The 24,142-nt window shown below is 41.2% G+C and overlaps 1 protein-coding gene across 4 annotated transcripts in view; it reads left to right on the top strand.

The window, feature by feature from the left end:
• The window catches only part of lgr4 (leucine-rich repeat containing G protein-coupled receptor 4), a 125,882-nt gene that overhangs the window by 65,648 nt on the left and 36,092 nt on the right, over positions 1-24,142 (top strand). For all 4 annotated transcript variants that reach the window (XM_041198031.1, XM_041198030.1, XM_041198033.1 and 1 more), the window contains one exon: positions 315-386. In XM_041198031.1, the coding sequence (XP_041053965.1) occupies positions 315-386 (72 nt within the window). The remainder of the gene's footprint in view (positions 1-314; positions 387-24,142) is intronic.

Here is a 24,142-nt window from a genome sequence, read left to right as displayed (position 1 = left end):
ATGTGTAGATCCGTAGCTTGTTATTATAAATTGTTATTTTTATTAAATGTGATTTTCTTGCAATTTTGGTCTTCGATGTCCTTCATCAGTATTCATTGCATTGTGTTAGGCTATTGTATTGCCAACTTTGAGCCAGATTATAATTTTCTTTAGTATAATAGCTGCAAGCAATCAGTGTATAATTGCTTATTGATGTATATCAGTAAGGAGGGTTTTGTTTTGAGATGTTTTGTGGTTGTTATATTTGGGTACATTGAAATCACTGTAAAGCTATGTTGAAAAATTCTGAGTTGTTGACCTTTTTCCTTTTCCAGAATGCTTCAGACCAACCAGTTGAAAACTGTACCAAGTGAAGCCCTAAAAGGACTGTCTACACTACAGTCACTGTAAGTATTACTTTGCAGCTTCATTTTAGCTATTTTCCTCACCAATTGAAACACTCTTGAAGTGATTCCAGAATAATTCTTTCATGTTGTTCAAAGAGCTATATAATTTGGCACTGACAATAGATTCTGTAATGACTTACAATGTATTTCTTTCAGATTGAGGGGTAGGTCATGTCCATTTTGTTTATTTTCTTGTGTTAATTTATGGAGGTTTAAATCAGTACAAAAGGCTGCTTTTATTTACTTTTATGTAGGCTTGATTCTTATAATTTTGTCCATTAAAATTCATGAATAGACACCAGAGTGCAGACTGTTATTCACAGGAATTAACCTACATACTTGCATGCTGCAGTACTGCTAACCTCGTACTTTTGGGGGTACAAGCCATTGCTACCCTAAGTAAATCTCTTGAATTGTGGATCACTTGTAAAGAAGCCAGATAATGTCATTAGCATGTGGTACACAAAAAACTTGCACTTTGACCTTTTTCTGATACTTGATAGGTACAAAAATAAAGGAAGGTATTGGAACATACTTTTTGTTAAGTAAACTTGCCAAATATTAGAGAAATAAGTATATCTGCAATGAAGAAAAATGCTGTGGGCAGCTTGTGTCATTTAAAAGGTTACAAAAATTGTTTATTACAGGTATTGTGTAAAAGTTGAACTGTGTTCATACCTACATGCACAACTTGACCAGCAGTGTAAATGCAGTAACTCCATTCAATACATGCAGTAATTGAATTGCTGGTCCAATTACGGCACCAGTGTCGAGGTGACTTTTAGTTCACCAAAATTTGACCAAATTGTATTTGACGCATAGATGTTTATTGCCACAGACATCTAAAAATGTAGAAAAGCCATGGATCATTTTGATTTGTGTTAAAAGAAGAGGCATGAGAGGACACTTGTATGGACATGGACCAGTTGAACTGATTGACAGTTTCTGTGCAGTACATTCTATGTACCGGCCCACAGCTAATGATAGTCCGTGGACTGAACGTCTCTTTACTGCTCAGTCCAGTTATAGTAAATGTAGTCGCGTACTAAGCCATGTTGTACATTTATGCAGTGAGCCATTGTGGTAACCCTAGGATATTTTCTTGATGTGAAAAGTCAGTTTTTAAACATAAATTGAGGATTTGATATTGCAGTGACTTGCGCGTTTTATTGTACATTAAAACAAATGCTAATTTGATTTTTCTATTGAACATATGAAATAGGAGCAGAAGTAGGCCATTTGGTCGCTTAAGCCTGCTCTGTCATTCAATAAATGATGGCTGATCTGTTTGTGTTTTGAATTCCATATTCCCATCTACCCCTGATAACCTTAGATTCTTGTTAGGCAAGGGAACCAATCTACCTCTACCTTAAAAATATTCAATAACCCCACTTCCACTGCCTTCTGAGGCAGAGAGTTCCAATGTCATACAACCCTCAAAAAAAATCATCTCATCTCTGTCCTAAAAGGTTGACACCCCCCCCCCCCCCCCAACTGCCTAATTTTAAAACACTGCCTCCTAATTCTGGACTCACTTACAAGAGGAAGCATCCTTTCCACGTCCACCTTGTCAATACCAGTCAGGATCTTTATACTCAAATCAAGTCACCTCTCACCCTTCTAAACTCCAGTGGAAACAAGCCCAGCCTGCCTAATCTTCTCTCATAAGACAACCCGTTCATTCCAGGTATCAATCTAGCAAACCTCCTCTGAACTGCCTCCTTTAAATAAGGAGACCAAAACTGCACACAGTATTCAAGATGTGGTCTCACCAATGCCCCATATAACTGAAGCATAACACCCTTACTTTTAAGTTCAATTCCTCTTGTAATAAAGGATAGCATTCCATTAGCCTTCCTCATTCCTTGCTGTACCTGCATACTAACTTCTTGCAACTTATGTACTAGAACACCCAGATCCCTCTGCACTTCAGAATTCTGCAGCCATTATCCATTTAAGTAATACTTTGCCTTTTTATTCTTCCTGCCAAAGTGAACATTTTCCCACATTATACTCCATCTGCCAGATTTTTGACCACGCAACCTATCTATATCTGTCTGCAACCTCCTTATGTCCTCTTCAGAACAGACTTTCCTACCTATCTTTGTGTCATCTGCAAATTTAGCTATCATACCTTCACTCCCCATATCGAGTCATTGATGTAAATTGTGAAAAGTTAAGGCCCCCCGCACAGATCCTTGCGTGTCATCCTGCCAATCAGAAAAAGACCCATTTATGCATACTCTTCATAAAACCATACTATCTCTTCCCGATCACTTTGAGTTTCTCTAAGTGCGCAGCTATAACCTTCTTAATGATCGACTCTTACACCTTCCCCACAACAGACGTCAAGCTAACTGGCCTGTAGTTTCCTGTTTTCTGCCTCCCCTCCCTCCTCCTCCAACAGAAGGATTATGTTTGCTACTTACTAGTCTAATGGAAGCTTTCCAGAATCTAGCGAATTTTGGCAAATTAACACCAACCATCTGCTACCTCATTAATCACCTCTTTTAAGTCCCTAAAATGAAGTCCATCAGGACTCTGAGATTAGTCATCCTACAGCTCCATCAGTTTGATGAGTAGCACTTTCCTAGTCCTTGTAATTTCACCAAGTTCCCCTCTCCCTTCCACCTCTTGATTTATAGCTATTACTGGAATGTTTTTTGTATCCTCTATAGTGAAGACAGAAGCAAGTATTTGTTCATTTCATCTGCCATTTCCTTATCTAATATTAACTACCCACTGTCAATCTCTAAAGGACCGACACTCATTTTGTTTAATCTTTTTAACCACCTGTAGAAACACTTGCTACAAGTTTTTACATTTCTAACTAGCTTCCTCTCATACTGTAACTTCTTTCTCCTGATTAACTTTTTTAGTCATGCTCTGCCGTTCTTTATATTCTGACCAGTCATCTGACCTGCCACTCACCTTTACACAGTTATATGCTTTTTCCTTAAGTTTGATTCTTTCCTTAATTTCTTTAGTTAACCACGGGTGGTGGGTCCTCCCCTTAGAATTTTTTTTATACTTATTGAGTATTTTGAAATATCCTCTTAAATGTGTGTCACTGCTTCTCAATTGACATATCCCCTAGCCTGGTATCTCAGTTCACTTCAACTAGTGCAGCTTTCATGCCCACATTGTTGCCTCTTTTAAATTTAAAATACTAGTCTTAGACACACACTTCTCCCCTTCAAACTGAATGTAAAATTCAATCATATTATGGCCGCTGCTACCTAGGGATGCCTTCACTCTGAGGTCATTAGTTAATTCTGTCACATTAGATAATACCAAGTCTAATATAACCTGTTCTCTGGTTGGTTCCAGACCGTGCTGCTTTAAGAAAATTTCTTGAAAGCATTCTGTGAATTCCTTGTCCAGGCTACTACTGTCAGTTGATTTTTCCAGTTTATATATAGATGGAAATCACCCATAGTTATTGCTGCCCCTTAATCACAAGCACCCAATATTTCTTCTTGTACACTTTGTCCTACATTGTGGTTACTGTTAGGGGCCTGTAGACCATTCCCACTAGCGATTCTTTTCCCCTACTATTCCTCATCTCCACGCAAGCCCATTCTACATCCTGCTTTCCTGAACCAAGGTCATTTCTAACTATTGTACCAATGCTATCCTTGATCAACATTGCTACCCTTCCACCTTTACCTAGTTTCCTATTCTTCTTGAATGTCATATACCCTTCAATATTCAGAACCCGATCCTTGTCATCCTGCAGCCACATCTCTGTAATGGCTACCAGATCATATCTATTTACTTCAATGTGCAGTGTCTATTCATTTACCTTGTTATGAATGCTATGCGCATTCAGTTACAGAGCCTTTAGCTTTGTCTTTGTTATCTTTGTAACATTTAGCCTTCACTAGTGGTGCATTTTTAGGTTTTATCTCTTTGTCCTGTCCTGCCATTCTATGACCATCATTTCCCATATTTGCTCTCCTGCCTTGAATCTACCTCTTGATTTGCTACATCTATCCAAGCTTGATCCCTCACCCCTCCCTTGTTTAGATTAAAGCCTTCTCTATTTCCCTAGTTTTGTGATTTACAAGAACACTCATCTCAACACAGCTCAGCTGTAGACTGTCCCAATGATTTGGCCCCACTTTTCACCAGCACTGATGCTAGTGCCCCATGAACTGGAACCCACTTCTCCCACACCAGTCTTTGAGCCACGCATTCATCTCTCTAATCTTACTTGTCCTAAGCCAATTTGCACATGGCTTAGGTAATAATGCAGAAGTTCTTACCTTTTATATTCTGCTTCTTAATTTGGTACATAGCTCTTCATGCTGACTATGTAGAACCTCTTTCCTTGTCCAGCCTATGTCATTGGTACCTACATGGACCACAATGACTGGATCTTCCCCTTCCCACTGCAAGTTCCTCTCCAGTCCTGAGCAGATAACCCAAATCACGGCACTGGGCAGGCAACACAGCCTCCTGAACTCCTGCTCTTTGCTGCAGAGAATAGTGTCAATCCCCCTCACTATACAGTCCCCTACATTCGCTACATTCCTGTTTCTCCCCCCGCTTGAACGGCTTCCTGTGCTATGGCCAGCCTGCTCATCTACCTTGCAGACCTCGCTTTAATCCACACAGGTTATGAGCACCTCAAACCTGTTTGACAATTGCAAAGTCTGAGGCATCTCCACTACTATCTGCTTGGTCCCATTACCTGTCTCATACATGGTCACATCATCCTGCCTCTAACCAACTGACCAATTCAGACAATCCTATTCTAAAAGGCGTGACCATCTTCTAGAACAAAGCATCCAGGTATTTTTCATTCTCCCTTGTGTTATGCAGTGTCTGCAGTTCAGCTTCCAGATCAATAATCCTGATCCAGAATTCCTCTAGCTGCTCTCACTTTCTGCAGATGTGCTTGTCATGGATCGCCTTGGCATCCAAAAGCTTACATTCCACAACTGCAACATAACACCTGTGCTGCCATTATTATTCATGCTATTTAGTTAACTTAATTTAATTACTCTTAATTAACCTAGAATAATTCCTATGTATACCACAGTTCTTTCCTCCTCCCCTCCCCCGTGCACTGAATTCCCTAATGCCTAGTGAGTCTAATGCACTACTCACTCGGTCTTTGCCTCCCTCCCGCATAGTGGCCTGCCTCTTTGCCTGCCCCTTACTGATTGAAGTTAAGAAATGTTCACTATATATTCCATTTATAAATTTAAATGAAGCAATTATTTATTTCAAGGTAGCTTATTTCAAAGTGATAGGTTTCCTTCCGGTTTAAAACAAATTTTTGAATGACGTTTTTCTGGAAAAATGTTTTGCACATGTTTGTGAATAGAATGATAATCAGAATAAAGTTTCTTATGTAATTTAAGCTACTAAACCAAAGAGACGGATTATGTATCTTTTTGTCCCTGAAGTCATTACATATATGTAGCATTTTAAAATATTACCATGTTCCTTCACAGCTTTGGGAGTTGAAAATTCTTTTTTGGTGACAGTCTGAATGTGTCACTAATTTCATTATGAGTGCACAAATTTAAATGTGCAACTTATTTTCTGCTAAAATTAATTTAGAAGCCTAGTGACTAATGTCTTACTACACACCAAGAATGGTATACATGGGTTCATTATATGTATTTCCTCAGGACTTAGACCCTGAGATTTATTCATTAAAAAATAATAAATTGTAAACAGTTAACTTCAGCCGAAATTATGTTTCATACAAATTTCTCATGACTTATTATTCTTGTAGCTTATGCCCCTATTTACAAAATTCAAAAAACTGCAAGGTTTTATAAGATTATGTTTTGGGGCTGTCTTTAATTTAGGGTAAAATGGAGGAATGAAGGGGGTCATGTGACCTATTTTCAATTGTGCTGCCAGCAAGCCTAGGAGGCTTGGTTGTTAAAAGGGCGGGAGGTTTGTGGGGAGGGTGGGCAGCAGGTTGTTTTACTGGGGACAAGATAAAAGCTATTCACACGTGTAAATAAAGACCAGAGCAGCTGTGCTGATGGTAAGTAGACGGTTTTAAAGGCAAAATACTGCGGGTGCTGGAAATCTGAAACACAAACAAAAAGTGCTGGAAGAACTCAGCAGGCCTGACAGCGTCGGTGGAGAGAAAGACAGAGTTAACGTTTCAAGCCCATATGGCTCTTCTTCAACTAAAGCATGTAGACTCGAAATGTTAACTCTGTCTTTCTCTCCACAGCTGCTGTCAGACCTGCTGAGTTTTTCCAGCACTTTCTGTTTTTGTTGTGGGTAGACTGTTAGTCTCCAAGTCCCAGGAAAGCTTTAGGAATGTCAGGCTGTGTAAACAGTTATATATTAAACTATTTAATTAATTCCAAGATAGAATGAAGTTGGGGATCTTGGGGTTCTGGAGGATAGTTAATTATCATTTCTTGGATACAAGGCCCATATGATTCACGTTGCCATGGGGATGGACTTCGAGATCGGAAGAGTCCATAGGATGCCATTGTAGGATCAGGTTACAGGTTTCCCTAAAAATATCACTTAGACAGGATCAGTCCGCAAGAATCAGAGAGAGAGAGGGGGGGCCAGCAAGTCTCTATGGTTCACCACGCAAAATGCGGGTGGGAGCTCATGCTTGATTGAAGAGAACAAGATTTGAGGGTTTAAACGAAGCTGGAAGATTTGCCTAACTTTGGTTAGAGGGATCTCCAGGGTAACCCACACCATGAAACTCCATTCAGAGATTAGGAGTTATCTGGCTGGAAAAGGAAAAGGGAGCTAAGAATCATTTTGGACTGGTTTCAGGAGAATGAAATGTCTATTAAAAGGACAGAATAAAGTATAACCATAGAGAGAGATTTAAATGTTAAATGGGGAAATCCTTTCTGTAGTTTAGAGTATAAGTTGCTAACTGAAATAGTGTTAAATCAATGTTGCTTTAAGTTTGTGTGTTATAGTGAAGGTCTAAAAACTTGAGATCTTGTCACGTGATCCTTTCAGCAATTCTCTGAAGGACTGAAATTTTTTTTAAAGTTATCAGTCTCTACGGGGATCACAACATTTGTGTTTCAAACCTTAGGAGCTATTTTTTTTGCCGATTCCCATTGCTAGGTGATAGGAAACCAAACCCTCATCCCAGTTTCAGCTCCAGCTTTGCATCCCATTCTAACCCCGCTCCAGCTCATGCTGTTGACTACTCTGCTGCTGTACTCTGTGTCCCTTTTACCGCCCTGACTTATAATCTCTCAATTTTTTCTTGGGTTAGTAGTGCCCCTCAAGCTGTGTATAACCAATTCTCTCTCTCCAGTGGAGAGAGATGCCTAAGGTCCTTGTTACTCACCTATGAGTGAGTAATATCACAGGAATCTGCAAATACATTTCAAACAACTTTTATTGAAATGGCAATTTTAAAATAAGAGAGCAGTTTTTTAATACCAAATTAATACCAATTTAAAACGAAATTGGTCAATTTGTACAATTTGGCATTACACCTTTGAGCTATTTGTACAAGAAAATAAAGGGTACAATTATTCTCCAAAGTATTGCATTCAAATATGCATCCATCACACTTGGCCTATTACCAATCCTCTGCAGAGTTCAAATAAATTAAACTGTGGTTTTAATTCTTATTACAAGATGTGTCAGCCTTAGATCAGTGTTAGCAGTTGACCCCGAGTTCTCTTTTTTTTATTCTTTTATGTGATGTGAGCTTTGCTGACAATGCCAACACTTGTTGTCCATCCTAACTGCCCTTGAGAAGATGGAGGTGAGCTGCATTCTTGAATTGCTGCAGTCCATCTGGTCCAGTTACATCCACCATTAGGGAGTTCCAGCATTTTGACCTAGTAACAGTCAAGGAACAGCATCCAAATCAGGATGGCGTGTGGCTTGGAGTGGAACTTGCATGTGGTGGTGTTCCCATCTGCCTGCTGCCCTTGTCCTTCTAGGCACCAGAGGTCACAGGTTTAGAAGATGCCATCAGAGGTGGATTGGCAAGTCACTGCAGTGCATCTTAAATATGGTGCGCACTGCAGGCTCAAAGGGCAGAATGGCTCCTAAGTCCTGTGTATGCCGATGGTGGAGAGAGTGAATGTTTAGGTGATGGATGTGGTGCCAATCAAGCGGCTGCTTTGTCCTGAATGGTGTCGAGTGTGAGTGCTGTTGGGGCTGCACTCATCTAGGCAAGTGGAGAGTATTCCATCACCCTCCTGACTTGTGCATTATTGATGGTGGACATGGTTTCGGAGTCGGGAGGCGAATTAGTAATCACAGAATTCCCCATTTCTGGCCTGTTCTTGTAGCCACAGTATTTATATGCCTGGTCTAGTTCAGTTTCTGGCGAATGTAACCCTCTGCTAGGAGGTTAATGGTGCAAGATTCAACAATAGTGATGCTGTTAGACATCAAGGGAATATGGTTAGATTCTGTCTTACTGGAGATGGTCATTGGCTGGCACTTGTGTGGCACGAATAAGTCCAAAGGTTACAATTCAAGTCCCACTCCAGAGACTTAATCGCATATTTGAGGCTGACACACAGTACTGTACGGGGAGTTTGCTACATCATCAGAGGCGCTGCCTTTTGGATGAGATATTTGCCCCCTCAAGTGGATGTAAAAAATCCCATGGCAGTCTTTTCCCTGATGTCCTGACCAACGTTTAGTCCTCAACCAACAGCACTAAATCAGATTATCTGATTATCTCACTGCTAAACATAACATAAGAAATAGGACCAAGATTAGACTATTTGGCCCCTCGAGCCTGCCTCACTTTTCAATAAGATTGTGGCTGATCTAATTGTGGCTTTAACTCCACATTCCTACCTGCCTCCCATAACTTTTGACTCCAAAAATCTGTCTTAGCTCAACCTTGAATACATTCAATGACCCAGCCTCCCCTGCTCCGTGGGTAGTGAATTCCAAACGTTACCGGCCCTTTGAGAAGAAATTCTTCCTTATCTCCACCTTAACTGGGTGACTCCCCATTTTGAAACTGCCCCCTGGTTCTACATTCCACCACAAGGGGATCTTTTCAGCACCTACCTTGTCAAGCCCCATCAGAATCTTGTATGCTTCAATAAGGTCACTTCTCACTCTTCTAAACTCCAGTGAGTGTAGGCCAACCTGCTTACCCTTTCCCGATATTGCCTTTTGTGGAACCTTGCTGTGTGCACATTGGTTGTTGCATTATCAAACATTGCTATAGGGCCTGCACTTCAAAAGTGCTTGTGAAGTTCTGTAGGCACTCTGAGGTACAAAAGGTGATATAGAAATGCACAACTGCTGAACCTACTGGTACAGTGCTGTTGAACACTCTTCAGTCTCGGCCCCCTTCTAAATTAGTCCATGAATCCAGGTGAAATGAGGGAGAGTATTTTTTAGATCTGTTACTGCATAGGTCATCAATAGAATTTTTTTTTATTCATTCATGGGATGTGGGCTTCGCTGGCTGGGCCAGCATTTATTGCCCACCCCTAGTTGCCCTTGGGAAGATGGTGGTGAGCTGCCTTCTTGAACTGCTGCAGTCCATGTAGTGTGGGTACACCCACGGTGCTATTAGGAAAGGAGTTCCAGGATTTTGACCCAGCAACAGTGAGAGAACAGCGAAAAAATTTCGGAGTCGGGATGGTGAGTGACTTGGAGGAACTTTTAGGTGGTGGTGTTCCCATCTATCTGCTGCCCTTGGCCTTCTAGATGGTAGTGGTTATCAGATTGGAAGGGGCTGTTGAAGGAGCCTTGGTGAATTCCTGCAGTGCCCCTTGTAGAATTTCTGTTTTGGTCTGACTGGACCTTCTTCCATAACACACACAATTTCTAATTTGCAGCTTGTACCAGGACTCTGGTGATGATTAAATTTTGAATCTGATCACAAGTGACAACCTGCTTTTAGCCACATAACCTAAGTGCATTATGCCAGCAATGTAGGGAGGGAAGGAGTTGAGCACTGCAAATAAGTTTGTTCTCAAACTTTGCCAGTTTTGAGTAATTATAGTCATCACTTGCCAACTGCCAATATGTTATGCAATCTGATTCAGCATTTGCAAAGCATGTAAGTTGTTTTAAAGAACAAAAAATACTTGTTTATTCCCAAAAGATTTTGTTGTATTGAGGTAGGCTTTTCTACAACAAATGGTATTCAACATCCAGATTTCAATTTTTATTGATGGGAAAAGCTGTAGCACTCACATAAGTGCACCTAGCGATAGTGGTGGAATTTAGAATGATCTGTTTTGAACTGATCAGCTGTTTTTTGATATTGCATGCTCATAACAGCAGGGTATGAAGTCATTATTTTTAATTATGTATAAGTTTGAGTGGTTAGTGTGTTTTAGGTGTGTCTGTAAATATGGTCAGCATGGTTGTGTCTGTTCCCTGATGTCAACTATCATTTCTGCATATGGGAACATATGGCCCTACTGGAAGCTGTTGAGCTGCAACTTTACTTGAAGTTGGGAATTTCTTCCAAAGATGGCAATTTTTTTTTGTCTCATTATGTTTCTGTTGACTACAGTTACAGAAGCAGTTTGAGTAGCCCCAGCAAAGAGATTGTTTAATTTCAGCCTTATCTTTGCCCATGTTTCTCCATATAATTTGAAAACAGCTAATGCAGTAACAGTTGAACAATTTCTCACCACTTCCTCATCCTTTCTATTTGGTCTTCTTCTCCCCTCTCTCCATCTGTGGCATGCAACAGACCTATGATTGTGAATTAAGCCACTTGTATGAAGTTGTCTGCATGTTTTCATATTATCCATTAGTGTTGTCAATATAACGCTTGTGTCCTATTGATAAACCAGTTGACAGCATAAATTATACAAAGTGCTATATTGGCAGGTAGAATCAATGGGGTTTGCAATAGTTTATAATCAACTTTTAGATTGAATTTGTTGTAAAGAAAGGCACAAGATAGCTGTTGCATAGATTAACTGTTTGGAGAAAAATGTTTTACTACAAAGATTGTTGGGCTAAAATATTGATTGATTGCACTCTAGAAACTTACACCGGCAAACAGTTCTTGTAATTACTACAGGAAATTGTCAGTAGCGAGGATTTTAATTGATCACAGCTGTCTAGTTCTAATTTCGGCATGTGAATAGGAAACATTTCCATTACATTACCATTTTTCATGACATGAAGGTAGTTTAACTTGTGCCTCCGCACACTCAAACGCGGAGATATGAGAGAGGCTGTAGTAGGCAGTCTCACACTTTTGGGGTCTGCAGTAATGCTGCTGCCAAGTGCAGGATGTGGGTGGTCCACTGGGCAGCCTGGGAACTTTCAAATAATGATATAGAAATATTTAGATGTTGTGAGAAGTATCCCTCCTGCCACAGACTTGCAACGTTAAAAGTAGCTGCTTGGAGACCTAAGCCTCGTGCATGCATTCAGCCACACGGTCCAATTTTTGGTCAAGTGCAGCAGGCATAGTAACTGCTGGCTGTACAACTCTATATTGATAGTGATGTGAAACTATGAATCTATGGTAAACAGTAGCCTTTTGTAATCTGTTCCTATTGGGGTAAGGGAGGAGTGGTAAAACTTAATTTATTTGCACTAAATTATCGCATGGTTTAATGCTTCCTTATGGAGACCTTAATAGTTAACATTCAGGTGTGGGGTGGCAGCAGTAAAATGATATGTTGGCTGGTTAATGTATTTTTTTGCGGTAGTTGTTAGCTAGTAGGAAATCACAGAATTTTAACGGCACAGAAGGAGACTGTTTGGCCCATTGTGTCTGTACCTGCTCTCCAAATGAGCATTATGACCTAGTGCCATTGCCCTGCCTTTTCCCCGCACCCCTGCACATTGTTCCTATTCCAATAATCATCTAATGCCCTCTTAACTGCATTGATTGAACCTGCCTCCACCACACTGCAGTGCACTCGGGGCCCGAACATGCATGTGAAAATGTTTTTTCTCACGTCACATTTGCTTCTTTTGCAAATCACTTTAAGTCTGTACCCTCTCATTCTTGATCCTTTTACGAGCGGGAACAGCTTCTCTCTATCTACTCTGTGTCCAGCCCCCTCATGATTTTGAACATCTCTACCAAATTTCCTCTAAGCCGCCTTCTCTCCAAGGAGAACAGTCCCAACCTCTCCAATCTATCTTTGTAACTGAAGTTTCTCATCTCTGGAACTATTCTTGTAAACCTTTTCTGCACTCTCTCCAATATGTTCATATCCTTCCTATAATGTGGCGGCCAGAACTGTACACAATACTCCATCTGTGGTCCAACGAGTGTCATATAAATTCAGCATAACCTCCTTGCTCTTATACTCTCTGCCCCTATTAATAAAGCTCAGGACACTATATGCTTTATTAACTGCCCTCTCCATCTGCCCTGCCACCTTCAATGATCTCTGCACGTATACACCCACGTCTTTCTGCTCCAACACCCCCTTCAAAATTTCACCCCTTATTTTATATTGTCTGTCCATGTTCTTCCCACAAAAATGCACCACCTCACATTTCTCTGCATTAAATTTCATCTGCCCATTCCATCAACTTGTCTGTCTTTTTGAAGTTCTACACTGTCGTACTCAGTTTACAAGCTTCGTATCATCCGCAAACTTTGAAGTTGTCCCCTGCCAACGCCAAGATCTAGATCATTAATATATATCAGAAAAGCAAGGGCCCCAATACCAACCCCTGGGGAACTCCACTATAAACCTTCTTCCAGCCCGAAAAATACCCATTAACCATTACTCTCTGCTTATTTTTCTGCCAATTTTTGTATCCACATTGCTACTGTCCTTTTATTCCACGAGCAATAACTTTTCTCAAGTCTGTTGTGTGGCACTGTATCAAATGCCTTTTGAAAGTCCATGTACACCACATCAGCAACATTACCCTCATCAACTTTTTCTGTTACCTCTTCAAAATACTCCAAGTTAGTTAAACACGATTTCCCCTTTAGAAATCCATGCTGGCTTTTCCTTATCAACCCATGTTTTTCCATGTGACTACTAATTCTATCCTGAATAATTCTTTCTAGAATCTTGCCCACCACTGAAGTTAGACTAACTGGCCTGTAATTGCTGGGCTTATCCTTCAATCTTTTTTGAACCAGCGTGCAACATTTGTAATTTTCCAGTCCTCTGGTACCGCCCATGAGTCTGGGGAAAACTGAAATTATGGCTAGTACCCTTGCAATCTCTACTGTCACTTCCTTCAATATCCTTGGATGCATCTCATCCGGTCCCGGTGCCTTATCAACTTTAGATACTGACAGGGTATTCAACACTTCCTCCATATCAATTTTGATCCCTTTTAGTGATAGAGTTTCCTTGTCTGTCATCAAGACCTGGGTAGCATCTACCTCCTTGGTAAAGACGGATGCAAAGTATTCATTTAATATCTCAGCCATGGCCCCTTCATCCATGTGTAAATTCCTTTTTAGGTCCTAATCGGCCCTACTCCTCCTTTTACCACCCTTTTACTATTTATATGCCTATAGAAGACTTTGGGATTCCCCTTTATGTTGGCTGCCAGTCTTTTCTCATAATCCCTTTTTGCTTCTCTAATATAATTTTTCACCTCCCCTCTGGGCCTTCTTTATTCCTCTTGGCTCTCGATTGTATTTTCTACCTGATGCCTGTCATAAGCGCACTTTTTTTCTTCCCTTTTTACTTCCTTTTTCATCCAGAGAGCCCTGGATTTGTTTGCTCTGCCTTTCCCTTTGGTTGGAATATACTTTGTGCCCGAACCAATTTTTTGAAGGTAGCCCATTTATCAGCTACTGTTTTTTTCCCGCCAATCTTTTGTTCCTGGAAAGATGCTAATAGTGCCATACCACAACAGGAATAGCACACCTTTGTCTAATAGCAATACAGTATCCATTTTTAAGATTTATAAGCCTTCCAATTGAATCATAATCCCTTCATTCAGTGTATGGAAGATAATTGGCTTGCTGTAGAAACCTCCTATCATCACTCCCCGACCTTTTGTAAGTCATCTGCAAAACATGACCAAAAGTGTACTTTGCAGATGGATCCCTGATGAAACTGTTTTTCAGTCAACAGTAATTGCAAGTGAAATTACATCTTGTGCAACTCCAGTGAAGTTTCACAGAATTATGTAGCCCACCATCACCATTAGCACCACCACCTTCTCAAGGGCATTTGGGGACGGGCATTAAATGCTAGCCTGGCCCACAGCCCTTGAATGAATAAAAACAAAAATGAAAAAAATAATTTTGGACTTCACTGGCAGATGGTTTGGACTGCTGAAGTCTTATGAATCAGGAAGCTGTTCATTTGGACCTCTTCCTTACCTGAGCAAATGCGCTGAATATTTAAATTAAACTTATTACCTGTTTTGAACTTAAGAAATCTTAAATTCTTAGTTTTCTTGGTTACCCTTGATTTTGGTTCTGTCAGTAAATATTTGTTATGTGTTGCATCACCCAGATAATAACAAACTTACTTAAAAAGATCGCGGTCTTCATTAAATTTAGAACAAAGGGGAAGTTTTCGATGGAGGTACCACAGGAAGGGTGGTATACCATCCTGGAACATAAACCCTGATTATAATCCAGTTTTGATGGCAGGTTAGCAACTTGAAATGTTAACTTTGTTTTTCTCTCCACAGATTCTGCCAAACCTGCTGAGTTTATCCAGCATTTTCTGTTTTTATGTCAGATTTACAACCTCAGTATTTGGCTTTTATATAATCCAGTTTAGTTGTGCAGCTCCAGGCTGCTGTTTGATTCTTAGAATCCACCTTTACCAAGCTTTTACTCATTCCTCTTAATATCTAATTCTTTGGCTTATGTCCATTTTCTTTCGTTATGGTCCTGTGAAGTGTCAAGATTCCAATTTCAGGGATGCATTAGTGTAGTAAGTACCATTGCCAGTTTGCTGCCCATGTAGAGAAATTTGGATTATAGTATAATTATAAGCAAAGCTGCGGCACCAAGGAATAGGGAAAAGTTTACTAAAATGATCAGAAACAGTGATTACAATTCAGTATTACAAACAGATGCCTAGAGGTGACTCATGTTGGCAAATGTTGTGAATTGTGAAAAAGTTAGGCTGGACCAAAAGTATCCATAAAACTAATAACAAAAAAAAGTGATGGGAAGCGAGGTTTGGATGGGTATTTTTTGGTTGGGTGCATATGATATATTTGCACTAAGCTTAGGTATGCTGACCATACCTTCAATTCCAACAACAGCAGCTTACCTTTGCAATGTTCTTTAAAGTCACCATATAAAGTGCTTCATAGAGGGGTAAGCAGTGTGAAAAGGTTGCTGAACCAAATGAGTCAGGTGATCAAAAACTTGGCCAAAGAGGTGGGTATTAAGAATGTCTTGAAAGTTGAGAAGGAAGGAGATGGGAGCAGTTGTTCCAGCTAATAGCATGCTGCTGACATGGGGAAAGGGAGATGCATAAGAGGTTGTAGTAAGGGCACTGAGTTTGAGTCAGTTGAGCTTGCTGTGGTACTTAGACGATGTTGCAAAGTAGGGAGGGAACGGCAAGCTCAAAGAGGCAATTAAGTGCATGGGTTAGAATTTTAAATTCATCGGTTGGTGAACTGAGCCATTGTAGGACATGAGAACAGGATCGATGAATTGAGTGAAAATTAGTGAGGGATAGGATATGGACAACGGAGTTTTGAATAAACTGAAGTTGTGATGGATTGAAGACCATCAGCAAATTGGAAAGTGAATCTGGAGGTGACAAATGCAAGCATAAGGGTTTCAGTGAGAGGTGTGCAACCCTGTGGAGGTGAAAGCCAGCATCCTTTGTAATGGAGAAGATATGGGGTCGCCAATATCTTGGTTTGTCACTCCTGGATCTGGTGTTGCCATTTATCTTGAATAGTTAGGGATAAAGAACATTGATAGGGCCACTGCACTGTGCAGTATTGAAATGATAGCCTAAACTTTCCACATTCACATCTGGACATTTCTCAGCTTCCACATGGTTATATTGACACTAGTCTTTACCACCCTGGTCCTAGCTTGATTTAGGATCCGCAAGTGTTTGTGTTCAACATTAGTGTCTGGAGGGAGTTGTTGTGAAAGAAACAAGTTCTCCCAGGTCATTGGGAATTCCATTGCAGTATTTTTGGGGCAAAAGGTTTTTGGGCTTCAGCCACTTGGATGATGGCACATTTAGGTAGGTACAGTGAGTGTCCAGGGTTAAACATCTGTTTCATAGCGTCAGCTGTGGCTCAATTGGTAATATCATTGCCTTTGAATCACAAGGTTCAAGTTTCAAGTCCCAATCCAGGACTTGAGCGCAATAATCAAGGCTGACACTTCAGTGCAGTAGTGAAGGAGTCCTCCATTGTCAGAAGTACCGACTTTTGGATGAGACATTAAACTGAGGCCCAATCTGCCCGCTCAGGTGGATGTAAATGATTCCACTACTTTGAAGAGTAGGGGAGCTACTCCTGGTGTCCTGGTCAATTTTTATCCCTCAATCAATATCACAAAAGAAAAGCCATTCTCACATTACTGTTTGTGGGTGCTAGTATGCATATTGGCTGTTGTGATTTCTCCATTCCATCAATTTTCTTAGATTGGTTCATGGACTGTGGCATCTCTGGTATTTATTGCCCATCCCTAATTGCCCTTATTCAGAGGGCATTTGAGAGTCAACCACATTGCTGTGGTCCTGGAGTCACCAGTAGGCCAGACCAGGTAAAGACAACAGATTTTCTTCCCTAAAGGGAATTAGTGAACCAGATGGGTTTTTACAAGAATCAGCAATGGTTGCATGGTCATCATTAGACTTATTTAATTCGAACCCTGGTCCCCAGAGCATAACCCTGAGCCTCTGGATTACCAGTCCAACGACAATAGCACTACGCTGCCACTTGCCCTATGACTACACTTCAAAAATAATTAATTTGCTGCAAATGCTTTGAGTCATCCAGAGTTTGTAAAAGGCGCTTTTTTCTAGAGGTATTGTGTCTCACTGGTGGCACAATCCCCAAAATGCAGTGTAGCAGTCTGTATCAAAGCTATTGTATTTCTTTGACAGGATTGATTGATTTCAGTGTAAATTTTGTACACATAGCTCAAATGTGACCATACTCGCATACCTTCCAAACCCATGACCGCTGCCATAGAAGGACAAGGGCAGCAGATAGTTGGGAACACTATCACCTGGAAGTTCACCTCCAAGCCGCTCACCGTTCTGACTTGGAACTATATCGATGTTGCTTCACTATCGCTGGGTCAAAATCCTGGAACCACTTCCTAACAGCATTGTGGGTATACCTACACCATGTGGACTGCAGTGGTTCATGAAGGCAGTTCACCACCACCACCTCAAGGCCAATTAGGGATAAATACTGGCCTAGCCAGCGTCAACCATGTTCTATGAATGAACAGAAAAAAATACTCTGCAATTGAGTAACACACAGCAAGACTAGTTGCTCAGAGTGTTTTGTGTTCAGCTTTCCATTTTGGGTTGAACACTTTCTGGGTATACAATTTCTAGAGTTCATCTTTTTATAGCTTCTTGATGTGCTCATTGAATGTCAGTGTTCAACCTAATGTAACCTCAGTGTGCACCACATACTCAGGCTCGATGTTTCTACAGTCCTGAATTGACCAGATGATGTTTCAGGTGGAAGATACAAACTAGTGCCTTGCAAGGTTAGCATTCAAATATGCTTATTCTCTGCATTTGCACTTGAAGTCAGTTAAGATGTGCTGAATGTTCTCGTCTTTCCGATTGAGTAGTGATGCAGCGATCATCTGCATAGGTGAATCGTCACCTCTGGAAGAATTCTGGCGGTCACTTGTGTGGGCATTGATCAGCAAGGGAGCTTGCAGTGAACCTTGGGGCAACTTTTTTTCTTTTTAATTCATTCGCAGGATGTGGGCTTCACTGACTGGGCCAGCATTTAATGCCCATTCCTAGTTGCCTTTGAGAAGGTGGTGAGCTGCTGCCTTGAACTGCTGCAGTCCTAGTGGTGTAGGTACACACACACACTGCTGTTAGGAAGGGAGCTCCAGGATTTTGACCCAGCGACAGTAAAGGAACGGCGATATATTTCCAAGTCAGGATGGTGAGTGACTTGGAGGGGAACTTCCAGTTGGTGGTGTTCCCATCTATCTGCTGCCCTTGTCCTTCTAGATGGTCGTGGGTTTGGAAGGTGCTGTCTATGGAGCCTTGGTGAATTCCTCCAGTGCAGTTTGTAGATGGTACACACTGCTGCTACTGTGCGTTGGTGATGGAGGGAGTGAATGTTTGTGGATGTGGTGCCAATCAAGCGGGCTGCTTTGTCCTGGATGGTGTCAAGCTTGTTGTTGGAGTTGCACTCATCTAGGCAAGTGGGGAGTATTTGATCACACTCCTGACTTGCGCCTTGTAGATGGCGGACAGGCTTTGGGGAGCCAGGAGGTCAGTTACACACCACAGGATTTCTAGCCTCTGACCTGCTCTTGTAACTATAGTATTTATATGGCTAGTCCAGTTGAGTTTTTGGTCAATGGTAAACCCCCAGGCTGATAGTGGGGAATTCAGCAATGGTAATGCTGTTGACTGACTGTCAAGGGGCAATGATTAGATTCTCTCTTGTTGGAGATGGTCATTGCCTGGCACTTGTATGGTGCGAATGTTCCCTGCCACTTGTCAGTCCAAGCCTGGGCATTGTCCAGGTCTTGCTGCATTTGGTCATGGACTACTTCAGCATCTGAGGAGTTGCGAATGGTGCTGAACATTGTGCAATTATTAGCAAAAGCCCCACTTTTAACCTGACGGAAGGAAGGTCATTGATGACGCAGCTGAAGATAGTTGGGCCAGGGGCACTACCCTGAGGAACTCCTGCAGTGATGTCCTGGAAGTGAGGTGACTGACCTCCAACAACCACAACCATCTTCCTTTGTGCTAGGTTTGACCCCAACCAGTGGAGAGTTTTCCCCCTGATTCCCATTGAGTCCAGTTTTGCTAGGGCTCCTTGATGCCACATTCGGTCAAATGCAACCTTGATGTCAATGGCAGTCACTCTCACCTCACCTCGAGAGTTCAGCTCTTTTTGTCCATGTTTGTACCAAGGCTGTAATGAGGTTAGGAGCTAAGTAGCCCTGGCGGAACCTAAACTGGGTGGCACTGAGCAGGTTATTGCTAAACAAGTGCTGTTTGATAGCACTGTTGATGACCCCTCCATTACTTCACTGATGATCAAGAGTAGACTGATGGGGCAGTAATTGGCTGGGTTGGATTTGTCCTGCTTTTTGCGTACAGGACATACCTGGTCAATTTTCCACATTGCTGGGTAGATGCCAGTGTTGTAGTTGTACTGGAACAACTTGGCGAGGGGTGCGGCAAGTTCAGAAGCACAAGTCTTCAGCATTGTTGCTTATTGCCAGAATATTGTCAGGGCCCATAGCCTTTGCAGTATCCAATGCCTTCAGCCGTTTCTTGGTATCACATGGAGTGAATTGAATTGGCTGAAGACTGGCATCCGTATTGCTAGGGACCTCCGGGGGAGGCCGAGTTGGATTATCCACTCGGTACTTCCGGCTGAAGATTGTAGCAAATGCTTCAATCTTATCTCTTTCACTGATGTGCTGGGCTCCCCCATCATTGAGGATGGGGATATTTGTGGCACCTCCTCTGGGGAGGCAGTGGTAAAATGGGTATTGTGATTGGACTAGTAATCCGGAGACCCAGGGTAATGCTCGGGACCCGTGTTCGAATGAAATCTGAATTCAATAAAAGTCTGCAATTAAAAGTCTAAGAATGACCATGAAACCATTGTCGATTGTTGTAAAAACCCATCTGATTCACTAATGTCCTTTAAGGAAGGAAATCTGCCAACTTTACCTGGTCTGGCTACATGTGACTCCAGACCCACAGCAATGTGGTTGATACTTAAATGTCCTCTGAAATGGCCTAGCAAATGCAGATGTATCAAAGCGCTATAAAATCTCAAATCAATTCCTTTGAGTACATCTCTGACCATCCATTTCACCAAAGGAACATTGATTCAGGAGCAGGGAGATCATCAGCTGGACCATTTGCTATACCTCAAAATATTTGCCTGTTTTGTTTGAAATGCTCAATGGTTCATATTGTCGTAAGTAGCCGATAAATCAACAAGCCCAGCCCTTGTAATTTTGTCGTCAGCCAGCTGCCCATCCCCTAATGGCACTGTTCTGTCTTTCCATTATCACCTGCTTAAATGGGATTGGAAGCACAGTTCAGAATCAAATAGAATTCTGAAATTAGAAATAGTCTAAAGCAGACTGAAACAGTGCCAAGGAGGGAGATGAGGGTAGAGAGATTGTAGCTTCTGTTTTCCTAATGTTTAGCTGTCCGTCCAAGACTGGATATCAAGCACGCTGTGATAGCACAGAGGCATTGGAGGATTGAAACACAGTGGTGGGGATTTAGAGCTGGATATTATGTGTAAGTTAGCCCCATGCCTGTGAAGGCAATCACTACAGGGTTATCCTGTAGCGAGGAGGAGGAGGGGACCACCTTGAGGTGGCCATACAAGTGTGAGAAGAGAAGCCATTGATTGACAGGCTCTGACTATGATCAGATAGGTAATACTAGATGAAGCAAGGGCAGTCTCATTAGTTGGGTAGTTAAAATTTGATGTTAAATGGTGTGCTCGGCATTAGAGGCTACAAAGAAGGTAAGGAGAGATGCAGTGTATCTTAGTTATAGTCACAGTGAATGTTCGTAACATTCATCAAGACTTCCTGTGCTTGGGGTGGAGCTGAAACCTTATTCAAACAAATAGGCATGGGACAGGGAGGAAACAGCACATTCAAGAACTTTAGAGAAGAAAAGGAGCATTAGACATGGAGGCAATAGTTTGCAAAGACTAAGTGCTTGAAGATGGGGTCTTTGAAGAAGGCAGTTTAAAAAGGTCAGGGCAGACATTACCTGAGCATTCCAACAGTGACCACTCTTCAAAAGTACTTAATTTGCTATAAAGTGCTTTAGGAGGTCCTGAGGTTGTGCAGGGTACTATGTAAATAGAAGTCCTTTTGAGTAATGCCAGGTAGATTTACATGGGGATTATGGACCGGGAAGGAAAAGTTTGACGCTAAATATCCCTGCACTGCGCTCCCCCCCTCCCCCCACCACCGCGGGTCACATCATCTTCATTGCTAGTAAATTCCAAGTCAACCAAGTCTAATTCTAAATATTGACAAGTCACCCTAGTCATTTTCAGTGGAAAATCTATCCATCAAAAAGGAACAAAATGCCACCACCCATCTGCTGAAAAATGAATGCAGAGTAATGAGCTTTATTATTCCTTTTCGAGGCTAACATGGACGACAAAAAGCAGAAGATAATTTTTGAATTAAGAAAAAGTTTTGCTGAACTTTTTTTCAGAAAGGACGAACTTGTATTTATATAATGCCTTTCACAACCTCAGTACATCAAAAGCACTTTACAGCCAATAAAGTACTTTCTGCAGTGGAGGAATTGTAATATGGAACAGTTGGCAACCAAATTGCAGAAAGCAAGGTGGCATAAACAGCAATGATATAACCAAATAATGGTTTTTAGTGATGATGGCTGAAGGCTAAATATTGGCAGGACACCAGGAGAAATTGTGCCATAGGATCTTTTGCATCCATGTGAGGCGGCAGGCATCTCATCCAAAAGACAGCATCTCCGACAAGGTCCCACAAATGGCAATGCAATAATAACCAGATTTTTAATTTGTTTTTATTGAGGGTCACATATGGACCAATACACCAGGGATAGTTCCCTTGCTGCTCTTCAAAATAATAGTATCTTTTATGCCCAGTTGTGAGCACAGACGAGGCCTCATCTGAAAAGCAGCACTTCCAACAGCGCAGTTCTCTCTCAGTACTGCATTGGAGTTCAACCAAGATTTTTGGGATCAAGTCTCTGGAATGCAACTTGAATTCGCATCCATTTGACTTGGAGGCAAGATTCTTTCCCACTGCTGGCATGTATGACTGAATACGTTGTCTGAAAGGGGGCTCTTTTTATGTTAGTAAAGTCTGGCTTAAAGATGCATGTTTTCTAGCTATCAAGTGAAGGTTACCCCCTCCCTGCACCCCATCTAATCAGTTTAGTTTCCTAATGTTGCGTGCCTGTGCTAAATGTTTGCAAGAGGCATGGCATAAGCATTTGTTCGTACTTCTCTGCCAGATCCATTCCAGGCAATGGAAACAATGCCTTTGATCTTCAGAGCAGGGGAAGGAATTCAGCCAACAAGGTAGACAGGTAACTTTCAGCCATCATTCAACAGAGCTGTGTTATCAAACAGTTCATTTGATTTCTATTGTTCAGATTTGTTTTTTGGCACGCTGTGATTTTGTTCATGAGGGTCTGGACTTTGTGTTGCGCAGGTTTTCCATTGTGCCTAGTAAAAGTTTTATTTTTTAATCAGCGGAAGTATAAATCTCTTTATCTGGGCTTTCTTTTGCAATCTTCAATTTTCATTGCTCTTCACCTGCTCTTCTTCCCAGAACAAACAGCAAATAAAAATCTTAAACATAAAACCAATTACGTAGGTATGAGAGGAGAACCGATTAAGGTTAATTGGGTAAATAGATTAAAAGATATGGAGGTAAATGAACACTGGGAAACATTTAAAGAAACGATTCAAAATGTTCGACAAAAATACATTACATTGAAGAACAAAATCTCATCAAGAAGGACCCATCCGTGGCTCACTCAGGAAGTTAAGGATAGTATCAGATTAAAAGAAGAAGCTGATACTGTTGTTTAAAAAAAAATAGTAACGAGCCTGAGGATTGGGAGTGTTTTAAGAAATAAGCAATCAGCCATGATCATATTGAATGGTGGATCAGGCTCGATTGGTCATGTGATCTACTCCTGCTCCTATTTCTTATGCCCTTGCTAGCTATAATTCCATAGAATCTGGTACCTCTTACCCCAAATGGCTATTATTTACTGTGAAAATCAGCAGGGTATGCGATATTGGGACTATCACAGCAGACCAAAATCCGGTCCAGTATGTTTATACACTTGGCACTTCCAGAAAAAAATAGGAATGGAGTTGCTGAGTTACCTCCTCTCTCCTCACACTCCGCCACCTCACTATTTTCTTGGCCCTACTTTTTAAATCATTCATGGGATGTGGGCGTCACTGGCAAGGCTAGCATTTATTTCCCATCCTTAATTGTGCTTGAGAAGGTGATGGCGAGTCATCTTCTTGAACCACTGCAGTCTGTGTGGTGAAGAAGCTCCCATAATGCTGAGTTCCAGGATTTTAATCCAGTGGTGATGAATCCTAGATCTGGTCTGCGCTGTGCAGTTACTCATGGAATAAGCATTCTGAGCAATTGTGGTAAGCCTTTGCGACGTAATGATATAAGCAAAATTGGCTTCAGTACATTTTTTTTTTGAGTCCACTATTGAAAGATTGGAAGATCTTGGAGTTGCTCTAAGAGATTGGTAAAGTCTTTTGTATTTTTTTGATGCCAGATTATCCAATTTAAAAAGCTTTTTTTTAAATAAATAAATAAACTGAACATGCAAACTACGGACAGTAATGGCATTTCACAGTTGGATGACAAGGATATCAATTGAAGATATGATCATTCAGAATCTTTACACAAAAGGTGGTTAGAATTTGTTCAATCAGATCCCATTGATTCTGTTAAAAGAAAATTAAACAGTTGCTTCAAAGAGAAAATTAAAGAGAATGGATGGTAAAAAACACCAGTGCAGACTTGAGAATTAGGTTGATCTGTTTATATATCTACACATTCAGTGCAGAATCTCAAATGGCCTTTAGATAAGAGTGTTATTTCAGTGTATCATTATAGTCACCTATCCCTGCTTCTTTAAAAAATTTGT

Source organism: Carcharodon carcharias, chromosome 10 (assembly GCF_017639515.1).
Source record: "Carcharodon carcharias isolate sCarCar2 chromosome 10, sCarCar2.pri, whole genome shotgun sequence".
Classification (NCBI taxonomy): domain Eukaryota; kingdom Metazoa; phylum Chordata; class Chondrichthyes; order Lamniformes; family Lamnidae; genus Carcharodon; species Carcharodon carcharias.
Note: the sequence above shows the minus strand (reverse complement) of the source record. Positions and strands in the feature narration are given on the sequence as shown.